At 41.0% G+C, this 20,022-nt stretch overlaps 1 protein-coding gene across 3 annotated transcripts in view; it reads right to left on the bottom strand.

Annotated features, from left to right (window-relative positions):
• Nucleotides 1-277: 277 nt before the first annotated feature.
• tbc1d2 (TBC1 domain family, member 2) overlaps nucleotides 278-20,022 on the bottom strand; it is a 79,230-nt gene continuing 59,485 nt past the window's right edge. For 2 of the 3 annotated variants that reach the window (XM_043716388.1, XM_043716394.1), the window contains exons 11-14: nucleotides 13,609-13,729; nucleotides 10,082-10,267; nucleotides 5,059-5,180; nucleotides 280-4,346 (exon numbers count right to left, since the gene is read on the bottom strand). In XM_043716388.1, coding sequence (XP_043572323.1) covers nucleotides 4,091-4,346; nucleotides 5,059-5,180; nucleotides 10,082-10,267; nucleotides 13,609-13,729 — 685 coding nt within the window. In that variant the 3' untranslated portion in view covers nucleotides 280-4,090. Of the gene's footprint in view, nucleotides 4,347-5,058; nucleotides 5,181-10,081; nucleotides 10,268-13,608; nucleotides 13,730-20,022 lie in introns of all 3 variants that reach the window. The other variant, XM_043716379.1, reaches the window with a different exon arrangement.

Genomic DNA, 20,022 nt, shown 5'->3' with positions numbered 1-20,022 from the left:
AATAATGGCAACAAATGATGGTTTTGGCAGCAGTTGAGCTGAGACAGGGATAAAGTTATGAAAAGAGAAAAAGATCTTAGTGGTGATGTGAATGTGCGTTCAGAACCTCTTTCAAAGTACTAACATGAATTGCTGCACATCAAAGCCAAAAAGGGTCAACTATTATACATGTATGCTTCAAACATTAGAGAATTCTAACTTGCATCCTGGATGAAACAGTAGGTAAAACTCTAAGTCGCCATAGAGTCTGATGTTTGATTAACAGATCATTGTAAATCTCCAGGCTGAATTACAAGGTAATACAAAAGTGACTTCCAGTATAAACTGCTGGATCAGTTTCCATAAAGTTTTGCAAGCAGATTATTAGAGACCAGTCTTGTTTTCTGGACAGGGCTAGACTTTATTCCAGTTGTTGGAAGGAATGAACACAAGGTGCAGAAAGGGAATGCTAGGATAATGCTAGCCTATCCTTTCCAATCTCCATGGAAATATCCCCTCCAATTGTAACTTGCCATATGATCTTAAAGATAAAACTCTCTGGTATCTGATTGCTACAATTTAATTGCTACTAATAAAAAAACCAAATAATAAACACTGGACACATGACAAGTCATATTTCAACATTGCCAATGGTTGAATGTTTGTAACACATCACACAGCTGGTCTCAAAATGGCCACTGTGCTCATTCTCTCCATAGCTCCTAATGCACAACATGTGGAGCGGGAGTTCAACAATGAACCATCTACAATTTCCTTTTGACATTTACTGTTTTGCATGATTCAGACATGAATGGTGGCAACTTATTAGATGAATTACTTAATTTATTGCCATTTGGTCAGCGTGGCAAATGTTTTACATCAATACCAAGGAAGACAGGAAAAGCTCAAAGATTGTAAGGTAAAAGTGAGAACACGTTAGATTCAATTTTGTGCTTTCACATTCCAAATCAGGATTTTAATGTTTTTTGATAGGTCTAGTAACATATTTGTTGGTAATTTGATAAACAACTAGCCTGAAGCTTGATGCTAATGTTTGTCATCATGCTCCATTTGGCTACATGGAGAATGCACTTTTCTCAGCAACATTACTTTTCATTGCTTTCTTCGGGGGGCATCCATCCAGCAGTCTCTACAAGATACAAACTTCCCAGTGATTATAATTTTTAAATTGACATATATAGTTGCCAACTCTGGTATTTGTGGAGACTTCAAAAGGTGGTTTGCGATCTCAGAACACCTTATTCAGTCAAGCATTCAACATTCCTCCATTTCTAATATTTTTTAATGTCTACAATGTGTACAACAGAAAATACTCTGAAGATTTTATGCTGCTTACAGCAGTGTGTGGAAGGTTAGGCTTTCATTGGTATAGATTCCAGAATTATCCAGGGAGTGTTGGCAATCCTACTTTGAATTAAAACAAAAGTACTTTCCCTGAACAATAGCAAACATGCTGTGGATGCTGGAAAGTACTCAGAAGGCCTGGCAGTATCGGTGGAGTGGAAAACAGAGTTAACATTTAAGTTCTATGATCATTCAGCAGAAAGAAAGGATATAAATCTGAATTCTTTAACTCACTTTCTCTCGCCACACATTGCCCAATCCACTGACGGTTTCCAGCATTTTCTGATTTTACTAATGCATTTCCTGCTGTGGTCTGTGTCACTGGCTTATGTGGGAAATGGACCACACGGTGCATTTGCTAATCACAGTCAGATATGAGAAAGAGGCAACCATAAGTTAATTGGCTTGAGAACAAACAGCACGGATCCCAGTACTTGAGCCCTGAACAGGATCTAACCCAATGCCTGCATGGATATTGACTGAGCACATTCATCAAATGAAGAGAGAGAGTTTAAAACAGTTGAATGTCTGCTCACATAGCCAGCATAACCTTAATAGAGATCAAGACCTTTGGACAGGATGGAAGAAATTTGGATAAACAAGTATACTTTTTTTAAAAAAGTGGATTTCCCAAAAGGTCTTTTGGAAATACTTCTGAGTTATACAAAAATAACTCATCACAAAGGTGACTGATGCCAAAGACGTGACTTTTGAGATATTTGGAAATGGTCATGCACCTTTTGACAAAGTAAGAGTGAACAACTCAATGTTAAACTTCAGGTGTGGTTACACATGGTTGGAATTTATTGTGTAGTTGGTTGCAAGTACTTTAAAAAACCGAACAAACCGATTTCTATGTTGAATGGTCACTGTGCCAGACTATTGTATACTTTTAAACAGCAGCGAAAAAATATCATACCAGCTCTGGATTGCAGCACAGTCAAGTGACAAGCCAGTCTCCTTGGGTAGTTAAGCACTAATTCATCTTAAAAGGAATATCAGACATTCCTGTAATGATGTCTCAATATCAAAATGTTACAAAACTATTTTAGTTCACATTCACCTCAGCATCACGAACACTATTACCTGTGGCAAGTCAAAGAGACATCGCAGGTGAGTTGTGGCTCTTATCATCTGAGCAACATTAACTAATTTGGCAATGAGGTAATTGATACAGGGCCTACTTGGACAGTCTATAATTGACCACTCTGGTTACAAGCTTACAGAGGGTCATAGTTCACGCACTTTTCCGTGCAGTCCCAGAAGTGGAAAATGTGAGTTTCTGAAAGTCTTTTTAAAAAAATAAACATTTTAAATTTACATGTATGTTGGCCATGTGCCAGGTTGATTAATTGCACCTGAATCCTGCCAATTCCAAAGATGTTACCCCATGCCTACCAATGATGCAAGTTAGGCATTTATCAATAATAAATATTTGTGTGGTTATTTTGAATCATTCTCTCATGAGATGATGGTATTTTTGGTTAAGCCAGCATTTGTCTATCCCTAAATTCCTTTGAGAACCACCTTCTGAATGCTGCAGTCAGTCAAGTGCAGGAACACCCACAGACTCAGACAGTGAGGGAAAGAAGGGGATCTTGGGGTTGGGATTAGATTTCTGTCCCATAGATGGGCGATAAGTCACAAATAAATTTCTGCACCTAATAGCTAACAATTTAACTGAGACATTCTGTGTTATACATTCATTTAACGAGTTCCAAATTGGGCTAAAATCAGGCATCAAGATTATAAATAATCATCTTGAATGACAAGGCAGTGTGTAGCTCGTTCTCCTCTCATCGTTGAACAGGAAAAGGCCATTCAGCCCTTCAAGCCTGTTCCACCATTCAATTAGATCATAGTTGATCGGAGGCCTAACTCCATGTACCTGACTTTGGACTTTTACATTTGCATAACAAAAATTTATCTGCATCAGTATTAAAATTAACTGATATAGAATGAACTTCTGATTGTTCCAAACCTCTGTCAGCCATTGTGTACACACATGCTTCCTAACAACTCTCCTGAACTGTTTGGCTGTAAATTTTCAGACTCTGCTTCTTACTTCTAGAATCCTCAACCAGTAGAAATAGTTTATCTTTATCTACCTTGTCTTTTCTTGTTAATTTCTTGAAGATTTCAATCAGATTATGCTTAAACATTCTATATTCTAGAGAAAAATGGGCCTAGTTTGCATTCTTTCTCCTCCTGACTTAACCTCTGAAGTGCAGGTACCATTCTTTTAAACCTAAGCTATACTCTGTCTATTGCCAATATATCCTTCCTAAGGTGGGTTTGTACCAGTTTGGGCTGATGGGATGGAATCTTTCCTCACTCTCAATCATTACTTAGGAATGAACCTGAGCAGGCCGCCTCCAGATCCTGGCAATCATGACTCCAAAAGCATTATTTCAGGACTGATTCACTCAATCTTATTCACAGGATGTCGGAATGAGAACAAAAAAAAAGTTCAAAATGACAAAGGTATCACTCTTCTAAGCTTTGGTAAAAGGAATTTTTGCTTATGGCAAAGTCAGTCATTTTTTCTTCTTCTTCTCGACTCCACTGCACCAAAGCTTGAAGACTTGATATTGACAATAATAAGCACAAGAAAGGTACCATATAGTGAAATATAACAACTTTACTTATGTGTTTTCCCTTGTAATTGAAGGAAAGACGTCTTGAGGGAAGTTAATTCCGTGACTGGACAACTTGAGTATAGGTGCTTGTTGTTGAAGAGCATGGTTCATGATTTTGAGGGATCCCCTGGGGAAAATTCAGGCGATTCCACTCCAGGACGATTCCTTTCAGCTTCATCCTCATCCTCACTAGCACAGTCAATAATGATCTTCTGTTCCACTCTTTCTTTCACATACGCTTCACGTATCCTCTCCAGCTCGCTTAGCTCAGCTTTGAGTTTCTCCAGGTGCAACATCCGACGGTTTCGAAGCAGCTTCAAGGGAAACGGGTTCATTTCAACAAATGCAATGTTCATGAGCTTCCTGTGGAACATGAAATAATTATTGACCATTTGTGATTCTCAAGAAGAACTTGCAGCGTAAACAACCTGAGGTGTCCAAAAACATTTTACTTCCAATGACGTATCAGGAAACTCGGCAACTAGTTTGCACCTAACAAGTTCCCATAAATCATGATCAGGACTAAGTACATTGTCTTTGTCACATAGTCTGGGAGAATACCTGTTGCTCCAGTCAATCAGGGTGAACCCTCTGGGGTTTTTCTTTAAAAGTAATGCAGTGGAGATCTTTTACATCCACACTAGGAGAGGAGAGATGTCTCATTCTCAAGACACCACCTCTGATAGTGCAGTGCTCCCTTCTATAGGAGAATCAACCTAGATTTTGTACTCACATCTTTGCAGTTAGAAGTCCAAACCTTCTAGACTCAAAGACAGGTTAGTGACCCGCTGAGTCTGGGCTAACACATAAATATCAAGGGTAATACATATACAGAAGAGAGAGCAAACTCAGAACAGAGAAATGCAGGCCTGCAGTGCACCTTGGTAGAAATTGGATGGTGCATATTCTCAACCACATTGAGAGTTTCAATCGAGATTGAGAGATTTCCAATTAGTGATAGCAACAGCATGTTATAAATATCTCTTGAGAGAAATACTAATGCCATTATTATTAAGAGTAACTGTTTTCTAAACTACCAATTATTTTATTAAAGTCTAAGTAGGTCAGATCTTACCTTCCCTCAGAAATGTTTTGTGTCAAGTATCTAAGGTAATCATAAATCGCCAGGTTGTCATTAAGCTTCAAAATTTCTTCCTCATTGTATTTGAAAATTGCTAGTGCATAACGAAATATAACCTGGAAAACAAGAGGTATAATGCTGAAGTCTCAATCATTCTGTCCCTATCACCTTCATAGAAGGTCAGATGCCCAACAAGTTTTCCTCTTTACATACATTCATCCAATTCTCCCTTTAAAAGTTTAAGGTTTTTGCCACCACTCGAGGGAGTGTATTCCATAGGTTATTTGACTGCATCAAAAAGAATTGTCCATCTGCTTGTCCTCACTCTTTTGCCAATTATCTAAAATCAGTGTCCTCTCTCTCCACCCATCAGCTGCCAGTTTGCCCACACAAACCTTGCCCAAGATGTTCTCACTTTTATTCAATTGTCCACACTTCCAACACTTGATATTAGCAGCTAGCACAAGCATAATGGGTCAAATAGCCTCCTTCTGTGCTGTATTATTGTGATATTTTGGTTGACTCGCTTTGCATAAGCTATTGGATACCAGAGCATATTGCAATGTTCTGTCTTGTTCAAATCATGTATCATTAGTGATAACTTCCAGGAAAGAAACTCATAACTTCATCCATGGGCCTTATGTGAGTGAGCGTGAGAGAGCGAGAGAAAGCTGCTAACTGCATGAAGAACTTTTACCCTTGTCATCATTGCTTCTACGAACATAGGAATAGGAATAGACCATTCAGCCCTTGAAGTGCTGTACCATTTAATATAATTAACCTTTAGGATTTGCTCATAGAGGAGCAACACTCATTTCAATTATCGGTTTCCTTTTTAAAAAAAACTTATGGAAACTCTTAACATCTATTTTTATATTTCTAACTAGTTTTCTCGTATACCCTCACATTTTTCTCTATATATTTTATTTTAGTCATTCATTGCTAGTTCTTAAATTCTGACCAGTTTTCTTTCTTGTTTTTTGCAATTTAATACTATCCTCAACTTGTTTAGTCACCCATTCAGCCTTCTCAAAGAGACTTTCTTTTTCACTGGGCTAAAACTTTGCTGAGAGTTATTAAATATCTCCTTTAAAAGTCTGCCACTGCATATAACTGTCCCACCTTTTAATTTAGTTTCTCAGTTCACTTTAGCCATTTTGCCATCATATCCTTATGTTCCTTCACTTAGATTTAAAACACTAATCTTTGACTCTCACTTCTCACCTTCACTCTGAACATGGAATTATAATCACATGATTACAATAAAGGAACATCTAGGCTATGGCATTATTATTGATTCGGTTTCACTGCATATTACTGAGTCTTTAATACCCTGTCTCCTGGTTATTCCAGCATGTATTACTCTGAGAAATTGTTTCAAAATTACATATCGTTTTTCACGCTGCTTTGTCACTCTGATTTGCCCAATCTACATGAAACGGGCAGCAGTCTCTCAGTGGTTAACACTGCTGCCTCACAGCGCCAGGGACCCAGGTTCAATTCTGGCCTCAGGTGACTGTCTGTGTGGAGTTTGCACATTCTCCATGTGTCTGCGTGGGTTTCCACTGAGTGCTCCAATTTCCTCCCACAGTCCAAAGATGTGCAGGGCAGGTGAATTAGCCATGCTAAATTGCCTATAGTGTTCATGTAGGTTAGGTGCATTAGTGAGGGGAAATATAGAGTAATAGGAGAGGGGAATGGGTCTGGGTGAGGTACTCTTTGGAGGGTCAGTGTGGACTTGTTAGGCCAAATAGCCTGTTTCCAGATTATAGGGATTCTATTCTATATCAAAATTAGAGCCACTCAATTATTGCAGTCCCTTTCTTACATTATTTGTCCCATTCATTTCTTCCTGTATACTCTGTCCTGCAGTGCAAATACGGTTGGGGAGCTTATAAACTACTCCAACAAGTAGCTTCTTAACTTTCTATGTCTTGCCAATCTGATATTACATCCTGCTCTTTCAAGCCAAGATCATCGTGGTTTCGGTGAAGACAGGCCTAACAGCAGTGCCCCCACTTTCCCCAGTAATGATGCCAGTGCCCCATGAACTGAAAACCATTTCTTTCACATCAGCTTCATCTAATATCCTTTACCCTATTTCTGCCATTGACTTCAACTGTGTGCTCTCTGGTTCTCAATCCTTTTAATAGAAAGTTTATCCACATCCATTCTCTCCAGGTTCCTCGTGATTTTCATTACCTCTATCAAATTTCCTCTAAATGTCTCAGAGTCATAGAGATGTACAGCACAGAAATAGGCCCTTCAGTCCAACTCGTCCATGCCAACTTGATATCCTAAATAAATCAAGTCCCATTTGCCAGCACTTGGCCCACATCCCTCTAAGCCCTTTCTATTCACGTATACATCCAGATGCCTTTTAAGTGTTGCAATTGTACCAGCCTCCACCACTTCCTCTGGCAGCTCATTCCATAAACACACCACCCTCTGCGTGAAGACGTTGCCCCTTAGGCCCATTTTACATCTTTCCCTTCTCACCCTAAACCTATGCCCTCTAGTTCTGCATTCTCCCACCGCAGGGAAAAGACCTTGTCTATTTACCCTATCCATGCCCCTCATGACTTTATAAACATCCAATCTAACTACACAATTGAACTTTCCTACCCTTGTAACCAATCCATGGTATTTACACTCTAAAGGTCTTTGAAATGTGCTTTGACAATAGACAATTGGTGCAGGAGTAGGCCATTCTGCCCTTCGAGTCTGCACCACCATTCATTATGATCATGGCTGATCACCCTCAATCAGTATCCTGTTCCTGCCTTATCTCCATAACCCTTGATTCCATTATCCTTGAGAGCACTATCCAACTCTTTCTTAAACGAATCCAGAGACTGGGCCTCCACTGCCTTCTGGGGCAGAGCATTCCACACACCTACCTCTGGGTGAAGAAGTTTCTCCTCATCTCTATCCTAAATGGTCTACCCCGTATTTTTAAGCTGTGTCCTCTGGTTCGGGACTCACCCATCAGCGGAAACATGTTTCCTGCCTCCAGAGTGTCCAATCCTTTAATAATCTTATACATCTCAATCAGATTCCTACAGGATGGAATTGTACTGGACAGAAGGAGGCCATTCAACCCAGTGAGCTCCATTTTATTAAGAGAAAATTTCTGAGATTTACCTCTCAACCTTCCCACAATCTTGTGCTATTAATTTTCTCTAAACGTACGTATTCAATTTCCTTTTGAACATTAGTATGAATCTAAATCCATCATAATATCAGGGAGGGAAAGATTCCAAGTCCTAAGCACTCTGCATAAAGACTTCTCACTTCTGGTTCTTCCGACATATTAAGCTTAACAAAATTAACTCAAGGTGAAACAAAAATAGAAGTTGCTGGAGAAACTCAGCTGGTTGGGCAGCATCTGTCAAGAGAAAGCAGAGTTTACATTTTGGGTCCAGTGACCCTTCTTCAGAACAGATTGTAGCTTGTTAAATATTGGTGCATATGCTGACGATGGGATGGGGGAGGGGAGAGGAATTGTGTGTGTGTGTGTGTGTGTGTGTGTGTGTGTGTGTGTGTGTGTGTGTGTATATATATATATAAAAAAAAGAGAGAGACAGACAGACAGAGACACACACACACACAAAAGCAGTTGGGCAGACAAAGGGACAGGTAATAGCCACCCTGGGAGAATCAATAGCTGCTAACAGGAACAATTAATAAACAACAATAGGTTGGTTGTGGTAGCAGTTCTTGTGATGACAGAGCCTGAGGTGTGGAGGTGGGTAGAGGACATGGAAGAAGATGCTAAGGCTGGATTGCATCAAACTACTGATACCATGTTGGAAAGGATTTCCACTTTAGGCAGAGGTAAGGCTCTATCTTAGTTAAACAGAGGAGCTATATTACATAATATTTAGTAATTAATTATATCAAAGAAACATGATTGTCTCCGATGAGGAAATCATGCCCAAATCAAATATACCTTGCTATTTAACTGAATGCTGTTAACAGCAGGAACTATCACTGAAGAATTCATTGCAATGCTGGGAGAACACATACAGCACTGGTTAGCTCCTCCCAGGAGCAATCCTGGGAGCTGATCTTCTAATGTCAGTTAACTTTTTTGAGTACTAACTGCCTTATACAACAAGCCCCCAGTCCTCGTCACGCTAGAATGGGGAGGGGACCAGTATTGAACTAAGGAGCAAGGTTTAACTAACATGCATTTTGTCTCTGGTGGAACATATTCTGACCTAGTCTTGGTGGAATACATATTGGATTGCCCGCCAGCTTGGTTTTTTTCCCTCATCTGTTAGATTTAGAAAAGATTTGCAAGCCAGAATCAACTCCAGGTCATTACTCCACTCAAGTCACCAATAAATTGAACTGCAACACTAGCTTGAGAACAACACAGCTGATCTTCCTATCTTGTCCTGTGATTTGTTTAGCACCCTGCTTAAGTTTTTTTTCCTGACTGATTCTCAAGACATCTCCTTTCCAATGTTCTCCAGTATTTTATTAATATGCCTACACACCAACGGACTGTATTTTAGTGTCTTCATTTCTGCCCCTATTGGGTAGACTTCCCTTGGAAGAAGACAATTATGATGCCACATTCATGAGATCTATCAGGTGAGGGACAACTGCTGGGTTTCAGAGTTCGGACATGCTGTTTGTAGGGATGGCCAGTTGTAACCTGCACAGAAGGCAGTGTTGCCTGTGGGAATGCCCATCTTTGGTCAATGCAGAGGGACAATGCTGCTTATAAAATAAAAGGTGAGGGTTGAGCCTAGGGTCACCAAATGTCCCCACCTCCTCCCTCTGGTCTTGCTGTCACTGACCCCCCTGGGGAACTTGACTATAAACCTCCCTCCAGCCCAGCGAACATCCATTAAAAGCTTTCTATCACTCAATTTCTTAACCATTTATTTTCCTTTTAGAAATAGTTGATCTTTTTCTAACACCCTTTTATCCTCTTTTTATAAATCCCTGATGTATATTCACATTGCTTCACAACGTAGTATAATTCCAAGCCCTTAAAAGGTACCTTTGTTCCCTCGTAGAGGAATGCATCCCAGACCTTGAGCAGAATGTTACTCTGAAGGCTGTCAACAAAGACAACGAGGAACCAGTTAAACGTGATGTAAGAGAGGTCCACATTATACTGATCGAAGTGGGACATGAGCCTGGGCAGTTTCTCTGACAGGAAGTCCTTAAACACCCTCTGATCAACCTGTAATTACCACAAACACAGAATAAAATGATCATATATCACCATTATCCCAATTTACAAGCCTCGACAAAATGCTGCTTGTTAATGTTCTGTTCCCTTCTGTATACAGATATACTTAAACATTTTTGTTCCAGAAAATGGGTAACAGAGGGACAGAACTCTCAGAAATAATAAACAAATCCAGCACAGACTAACACTGCATAGACGGACATGGAATTTAACGGCACAGAAACAAGATATTCAATCCAACGGGTCCAGATAGCTGTTTATGCTCTACACAGAACTCTTCCCCACCCTACTTTGTCTCAGCCATATTGGCATATCCTACTTTACATTTCTTCTTCTTCCATTTATCCAGTTTCCTTCTAAATTCATCTATGCAATTTATCTCCACTACTCCCTGAGGAAGGGAGTTCTGTCTTTTCACTATTCTCTAGGTAACTACATTTCTCCCAAAAATCCCAATTGGGTTTGTTAATGACCATTCTTTCAGATTTATAGTCCCTAGTATTGGACTTCTTCCATTGGTAGAAAAAGTCTCTGCCCAATTATCAAATCCCTTCAAATTTTAAAAAAAATCTCTAATAGAGTCAGAGTAACCCTTCAAGAGAATAAAGCCCCAGCATGTTCATTTTCTCCTGATAATTGTAACTGATCAGATTAAATATCTCTCCAATATTTCAAATGCAGGGAGTCTTGTTAAGAATAAAACATCAAAACTTCCAGACCAAGCAATAAGTGCAGTTGTTGTCTAATCAGAGATAGTCCTTAATACTAGCTAGTTACTTATTTCATTAACATTTTGGGAGATTGCTCCCTGCAGAACATTGACAGCTCTTCAAAAGTAGCTCAATATATAGAGTGCCTTGACATGTTTGACAGAAAATGTTCCAAATCCCACCATGACAGACATTGGAATTTCAATCAATTAAAATCTTGAATTAGAAATCTAACGATGACTGTGAAACCATTGATAATTACTGTAAAAAATACTCCATGTTAATCACTAATGTCCTCACCTGACCTGCCTACATTTGACTCCAGATTCCACAGCAATATGGTTGACTCTTAACTGAAATGGCTCAGGTGTGTGATTCAGCTAAAAGAGCTAAAAATGTCTCAAATAAAGGAATTAAACCAGATGGACCAACTGGCAATGACAAAGGTACTGTAAATGACATTGGCAAACTCAGCCCTGTCAACCCTGCAACATCCTCCTTTCTAACAACTGGGGCTTAGTGCAAAAATTGGGAGTGTAACAGCCTGACATAGTCATGCTCACAAAATCATATCTTACAGTCAATGCCCCAGAAACTATCACCATTCCTGGATATGTCCCATCTCAGTGGCAGAACAGGTCATCGTGTTGGGTGGCACGATCATGCTCGATAGGAGAGACTTCCAACAAACTTAGCAACTCAAGACTGGTATCCATGAGATGCTGTGGACAATAGCAATCTGCACTCCTTTGATTCAGCATATCCCCACACCTATATAGTTCATTTAGGCTTCTTTTTAGATTTACACATTCTAACTTACACATAACCAGGAGGAAAATGTTAGTTTTAAGCAAGATCAAAAGGGTAGTTTATTCCACAACTGTTGCTAAAAATTACAATACTCAGTAAAAAAAAAAGTGATAATCATTTGATTAAACACCAAGATTAATAGTAGTTACAGGTTACAAAGTTACTATGAAGTTGAGAATAAGATTAGTCTATCATTGCAGCCCTGTTACTGTGCTGAGATCTTCTTTCCAAGCGTGAAGGGATTGAAAATTTGACACTCGAAATCTGCAGCTTCAATAAGTTAAACAGTTGAAGAGTTTTTCTCCCCCTATAGGTGAGCTGACCAGAACTGGTTCTAAAAGAGAGCGAAGGCTCTTTTATTTTGTTTGCAATGGCGTTGTAGGTTAAGATCCTTGGCGGCTTGTTTCAGTGCCATAACCCTCAGCTAGTTTATGTTGTTGGCTCTCCTGATAAGAGCTGAAAATGTGTTCTGGAAAAGCGCAGCAGGTCAGGCAGCATCCAAAGAGCAGGAGAATCGACGTTTCGGGCATGAGCCCTTCTTCAGGAATCATTCCTGAAGAAGGGCTCATGCCCGAAACGTTGATTCTCCTGCTCCTTGGATGCTGCCTGACCTGCTGCGCTTTTCCAGCAACACATTTTCAGCTCTGATCTCCAGCATCTGCAGTCCTCACTTTCTCCTGTTAAGAGCCCATTCTTTGACGCTGTCTTCAGAATTCTTCTATGTTAACCTTTGATTAGTCATTGTATCATAAAACAAAGTTAACTAATTGTAGAGTCCTTCAGTCTCCTGGTTTTCTAAGAAGCTTTGAATTCTCACTTTCTTAGATGGACTCATTACGTTGTCTGAGGTTCATCAAATTTTAAATGGTACCCTTTGTGGTTGATAGTGAGCGAGTACATTGGCATATCTGCCTTTCTGGCTGAAGCGAATCAACAGGGCTAATCAAGTGATCTAGGAACCAGTTTAGTGGATATTGCATCCAATTTAATTGAGATTAGCCTTCTTCATAAAAACATACAATGTACTTACACAATCTTGTCATGTTCCTTCAGAAAGCACCTTAACTCATTCATCCAATCTATCACTTAAAGAACTCACTTCAGGGTTGGATCTTATAAAGAGTGTGTGCACTCTGCATATCAGGTAATGAGTATTTTAATCTGTATTGATACCTCACTAACTTTCTTTACATATTTAAACAAGACGACACATTTCTACAAAAGTCAGATGGTAACAGGATGACAAGATGTTCTGCGTATTTTTTAGCAATGGGTTAAAGGATTATGGGCAGCAGTCTGGAGAGTGGAGTCGAAGCCGAGATGAAATCAGCCATAAACAGATTAAAACGGCAGAGCAGGTTTGAGGGACTCCTGCACCTGGTACTTATGCATTACAAGTGTTAACTATCAGTACTGTGATTAGTTCCAAAAATCCTCATGAAATATTATGAATCTTCTGAACCTTCAGGCATCCTCCTAATTGTATAAGGCAATTTTATTGCAGTCTCATGAAAAGTGGAACCAGGCTGGAGGAGGAAGTGTGAAAGTTAACACAAATCCTTTTATCAGTACTTGGTTTATTTACAGAATGCTGCTTTGCAGATTTCGGTCTCTTACCTACCAAACCATTATCCCAAAAATCTCTCCTTTAATGTGCTCTACTGGTTTAGAAATGCCCTTCACATGTGCAATTTAACTTAATGAACACAACATTAACATCCCTAACAGATGCATCTCCACCCCCAGCCACAAACCATATTCTGGCATTTGTGAGGAACATATGTAATGGATCAGAGGGGGACAGATTCTCACCTGGGAGCCAGTGAGGGTCTTGCTGTAGTAATCCTCTGGCATAATGCAGTCAATTATGGCCACGAGGCACCAGAAAGCATCTTCTTCCTCTCTCAGGATCAACAACGCAATGGCTGCCAGTCTGAAAGAAAGTAATCTCAATAATTTCCCAGTAATTCATCTTTTTTTCTACTGAAAGTGGCCCAGAGTAACAGTGGACAACAACAGTTTCCATTTATATAGCCCCTTTAATGCAGCAATGCTTGCTTCTTGGGAGCATTACCAAGTAAGAGGTTGACACCAAGCCACATTGGGAGCCATCTGTACATTTGATCAAAAGCTTGATCAAACAGGGTTTTAAGAAGCCTCTTATAAAAAGTAAACAGGGAGAGGAGTTTAGGAGTGGAATTCCTGAGCTTAGGACCTCAAGAATGGCAAGCAGAGGATCAGAGTCACTCAAGCGGCCACAATTGGAGTGCAGAGATCACGGAGACCTCAAAGAGACAAGAGAGATTAGGAAGAAGGTAAGGCCATGGTGGAGTTACATGCAGGAAAGAAAATGAAGGCATTGCCAAACCTAGAGTCCATGTAGGTCAGAGTACAGGGAGTGGCACGCAAGCGGGACTTGGTGTGGGTTAGGGCAATGTAGAGGAGCTCGTGTTTATGAAGGATGGAAGAAATGTAACGACAATAATTCAAATCAAACCAAACCAAACTGATGGAATAGTCAAGCCTAGAGGCAAAGACATGTGAACTTCCCTCACTATAATGCACAATTCCCTCATTGTAATGCACAATTCCCTCATTGTAATGCATAATTCCCTCGTTGACTCAGGTGATCTTTTCTTCACAACAAAGAATGGAGATTGAGCTATTCCAGCAAAACCGGCAACTCCTCAGAGGCCTGTGTCCGCACTGTAGGGAATCTAATCTAATCTAAACACATAGTGCCCTCCCAGAAGATGAAACGATATAACCGACCTGATCTGGAAGGATCACATCACCACCTTCACACTTCCTACCCTAGGGCCACCACATTCACTCAGTCTTAAGCAATCCACTGAGTAGGTGCCAGAAAAATAGTGGGTTTCAAGTGTTGCTTTGCTCATTGAATATGTATGACAGGCTGAAACTCGCAGTGCAGCCTTATCAAAAGGTGCCACCCTAAAAGTGAGACATTAAACTGAGAGACAAAAACAAGGGGTTGCTGTAAAAGCTCAGCAGGTCTGGCAGCATCTGAGAAGAAAAATCACAGCTAACGTTTCAGGTCTGGTGACCCTTCCTCAGAGCTGATGGTAGCTAGGAAAATGTCGGTTTATGAGCAGTAGAAAGGTTGTGTTGGGGGGGGGGGGGGGGGAGGCATCAACAATAGGTAGGGATAGAACCCAAAAGGTTAGAGGGTGGTGGATGGTTGCCTTTCAAACTGGAGGCCTGTGACCAGTGGTGTGCCACAAAGATTGGTGCTGGGTCACTGCTTTTTGTAATTTATACACAGAGGAACCTCGAATATCCGAAGGACACAGGTAGGGAGTATTTCATTTAGTTAATCGAATTCTGAATAATCATTCTGAATAAGTTAGCCAAGCATCAGGACCTTGTGGTCTTGCTGGATAATCCAAAATTCGGATAATCGAGGTTCGTCTGTAAATGCATAATTCCCTCATTGTAATGCATAATTCCCTCATAGAACATAGAAGGTAATAGTAAGTTTGCTGACCACACCAAAATTGGAGATTTGGTGGACAGCAAGGAAGGTTACCTCAAAGTACAACAGGATCTTGATCAGATGGGCCAACGGGCCGAGGAGTGGCAAATAGAGTTTAATTTAGATAAACAGCATCTTGCTGGAGATGGCGGAAATGGTGGCTGATGATGCCTCCAGAGATGGCCACTACCAAGCACACATTCCCCTCCTCTCTGTTGTCCACCTTCCACAGGGACCGTTCCCTCTGGGACACCTTGGTCCACTCTTTCTTCACTCCCAATGCCCTCCACAGCCCCAGAGCATCTTCCCCCACAGCTGCCGAAGGTGTAATACCTGCCCATTTACCTCCTCCCTCCTCAGTATCCAAGGGCTCAGGTGAAGCAGCACTAGACCTACACTTCTCACAAAGCATAGACTGAGTGACTGCTTCGCAGAACATCTATGTTCTGCCCACAGAAAAGATCCTGAGCTTCCAGTTGCCTGCCAGTTTAACACATTACTCTGTTCCCTACCTACCATCCCGGTCTCAGGTTTGCTGCAGTGTTCCAGCAAAGCTCAGTGCAAGTTAGAAGAACAACACGTCATTTTCCGTTTGGGGACCCTGCAGCCCTCCAGACTCAATATGGAGTTCAATAATTTTAGGGCCTGAACTCCCCCATGTCCCAGCCCCCTACCACACACACCAGACCTTGTTATCACAGTCTCCCATTACACACTACTCATTGTTAACCACTAACAGTCTGCATTAACAGCTATTCACCCTCCCAGCCAGATCGTTATCGACTTCTTTGTCTGTCCAACTGTTCTTCGCTCTCTTTGGGCTCTCTCCCTACCTATTGTTTACTCCTTACCCCTTCCCCCATCCTATCTTCTGCATGTAAACCAACATTATCCTAGCTACCATCAGTTCTAAGATTAGGGTCACTTGACCCGAAATGTGAGCTGTGATTCCTCTTCACAGATGCTGCCAGGCCTGCTGAGCTTTTCCAGCTACTTCTGCTTTTGTTTCTGATTTACAGCATCTGCAGTTCTTTTGCTTCTTTTCTAAACTCGGACAGTCTGCTCTCCTTGAGTGGATCTGAAAGATTCATGACCAGGATGATGTCAATGGTGTTCTCCCTGGTACATGTCAACATCATGTTACAGAAAAGGCAGTTTCTCTATTCATGATCAGATTGCTATAGGTGGAAGCTTGTTATGCACACAAAGCCTGCTGCGTCTCCAAGGTCACGACAGCCAATACACTTGGTCTCTTGTAAAACTCTCCGGCATATCCCAAGTTGGTGAAAGGTGCTGTAGCAATGTGAATTTCTCTCTCTTATACAGTCAATGAGTGCTTTGTAACCAGACTGGAATCCAATCTGGTCTGATAGGTGCACAGAATTCCCCCTACTTCTGTTTTGCTCAAGCCTCCCCTTTGTTTCCCACTGATTACCTGAGCTGAAAGTGAGGACAAAACAATGTAGTGGGGTAAAATGGTGTTTGCTGACTTCACACAGCAACTGGGGAGGGAGCCAAACTCCACGGGTTTGACCTGGAGAGGATGGGGCAGCTCCCTGACACACTCACGGTGGAAAGGAGGCTGCTGGCAGCTACCCCAGAAAAAAACTCAATCTGCCGGCACCCTTGCCCTCATCAATGTTACGTTGCAGTGCTCATTGTAATCAAGGAATGAAATCATCTGAATGACTGGGTCCTGGCAAGACATGTTTGATGCTGGAATAACAGAGGAGCTGTCTAAACAGGCCTACGGAGAGTACTGTTCTAAACCATCCATGAATGACCGAGAGTTGGTCGACACACAAAAGAAAGAAAATACAGAACTGCCTGGGTATTGAGAGAAATAAGTGTGCCCTTGACAGGTTCCACATGTACTTTGCCCATAATTTATTATACAACAAATTGCACTCACCCAACACTCAGTCCTTGCTGACATACAACCGCTTTGATCCCCCATTAATTCTCATTCTTTCACAGCCTCCCTTGTCACATTCTCTAGACTCACAGAATTTATCAAATTAATCCTACTCTCTTGCTCTATTCCTCAAAACCTGAAAACTTGTCCCTTCGAATATTTTCACCCTTTTGAAAGTTACAACTGAATTTGCTTCCACCACCTGATCCTGGGAGCTCACTGCTTCAAACTCTTCTTACCTTTTTTTTTGCTAATTACCTTAAATCAGTCTCTCCCAGAGACCCTCCTCCTGCCAATCCAACCTCTCCAGTCTCTGCACTTTCTTATCACTGATACCATTCTGGTACATCTCCTCTGCACCATCTTCAAGCCTTTGACATCCTTATTTATAAAGCTTCTTCTGAGGACAGTACTGTGTAGGGAGATAATTTTCACAATCATTGCTACTTATGTGGTTGAGTAAAGTCTTCACATTACTCATTGAGCACATTGCAAAGTTGGTTAGTCATGTATGATAACTGTACATATGCATGTTTGGGAGCAATGCTCCTACATACAGATGGAACAAACTGGCCACTAGACACAATGGCAAGATTGTGAAATTAATATTCTGTATGAACAGTAGGTTTAATCTCATTAGAATGTTGGTTTATGCTGCTCTGACAGATCACAAAGCCAGGGGAACAGGTGCTGACTTTATCCTCTCAGTTGTTGAAAGGGGACCTTGATTCTTCAATGTTTGCAGGAAGTGATTGATGATTAAAATGTCAGAGAAAGCCAAGAAAGCAAGCAGGAAATTAGGACTGGTGAAAAATTCGGATTTTAATAAAGGTTGTCATTATCCAAGGTTGATAAATATTTGAAATAATGCACCAAAGCGAAGCAGTGTATTTCTTACAGATGGCAGGGATACCCTACTGAGCAGATAGAGGCCATTCAGCCCATCATATTTACACCAGCCCTCTAAACAGCACCCCACCCTATCCCAGTAACCCCACATTAACCATGGTTAACCCACCTAGTCTGCACATGCTTAGACCCTCTGGGCAATTTAGCACAGCCAATACACTTTAACTGAATAACTTTGGACTGTGGGAGGAAACTGGAGCCTCAGGAGGAAACACACGCAGACACAGGGAGAGCACAGACGGTCACCCTAGGCTAGAATTGAATCCAGGTCCCTGGCACTATGAGGCCGTAGTGTGAACCACTGAGCCACCGTTCCACATGCAGACTGTCCACATCCTATCCCATCATTCCTTCCTGGATTAATTGTTTGATTGCTGACAAAAGCAAAAAGGTAATGGATTTGTTTATTTGTGATCTGTCTGGGCTGGCAGAGAACCGCAGGTCACAATTGGTGTGTGACCAGATTGGAGTCAGTGTTGGCAGATGAGAAGTTCTCAGATGTTTTGTAGGTTAGCAGTGATTTAGCTCTGGGGACGGCAGCCTAAGGTCATGAAGCAAACGGAAGAGTTCAGGAAGCAGAATCGAATTTTTGTTCTTGGGGAAAGCGATGGTCATCAGAGAAACAATTCAGCAAAGTGTTTCAGTTCAGAGGCTGCAAAAGGGAAAGTGGGCATAAACCATTTTTCCAGAAACGGTTCTCCCTCCAGGTCCTCCACCTTGGAACCCTCCAATCATACGGGATCAATGTTGATTTCACCAGTTTCCTCACTTCCCCTGCCCCCACCTTATCCCAGATCCAACTCTCTAACGCGGCACTGCCCTTTTGAACTGTCCTACCCTTCCTATCCATCTGCTCCAAGTCCTCTCTGACCTATCACTATCACCCCCAACCTCCAACTACTTATCGCATTCCCAGCTACCTTCCCTCCAGCCCAACCCCCTCCCATTTATCTCTCAGCAGCAGCTTCTTCCTGGTTATCATTAGACTGATGAATGGACTCACTAGCCTCAAATAATGTTGATCTTGCTAACATCGATTGTACCTCGCACACACCTTGTGCAATTCAACCTCTATGCCTCTGTCTAAGACTTTTTGATCTGTATGTCCTTGCTTACTATGATCTGCCTGTACTGTTCGAAAAGAAAGCTTTTCATTGATTTATTGTCACATGTACCAAAGTACAAACAGAAGCAGAAATCCTTAAAGTACATAGAATGTGGAAAATATACAACAGGCTAAATTCTTCCTGGGAGAAATAAACAGTATGGAAAACAAAGTATTGGAGTGTTAAACAAAATATAGATGAACACCATAAAATGAGTTATGAGAGCCAATGTGTTGGTTTTATCAAATTAATCAAAGGCTCAAATAAATTGGATTACAGACAACATCTTTCATATTCTAAAGTTCACAGAGAAGCATTATTAAAAATTAAAGACCAGCTCATGGCTGAAGTTAAATATAAAGACTGAAGAATTCTTGATCTCTCTCTCTGGTTCTCTCAGCATGCGGGCCTAACATATAATAAACACTAAGAATTTACCAAACCTGCAATAGTGTTTATTGGAAACATTGAAGACGACACTGGAATCATTTGATCCACACAAAAAAAAACTGCAAGAGATTTTTCATTACTCGGTACCATCAAAGACTTCAAAGATTCTTTGTTATAGTGAATCAAATTAGCAAATTTGTACCAAATTGGAGAGATGTTGTGCAAAACATGACCTACTCTTGGGAAATAAAGCAGGGCAGGTGACTGAGGCGTCAGTGGGGGAGCACTTTGGGGCCAGCGACCATAATTCTATTAGTTTTAAAATAATGATGGAAAAGGATAGATCAGATCTAAAAGTTGAAGTTCTAAATTGGAGAAAGGCCAATTTTGACGGTATTAGGCAAGAAATT

The sequence above is a fragment of the Chiloscyllium plagiosum genome, chromosome 2 (assembly GCF_004010195.1).
Source record: "Chiloscyllium plagiosum isolate BGI_BamShark_2017 chromosome 2, ASM401019v2, whole genome shotgun sequence".
NCBI lineage: Eukaryota > Metazoa > Chordata > Chondrichthyes > Orectolobiformes > Hemiscylliidae > Chiloscyllium > Chiloscyllium plagiosum.
Note: the sequence above shows the minus strand (reverse complement) of the source record. Positions and strands in the feature narration are given on the sequence as shown.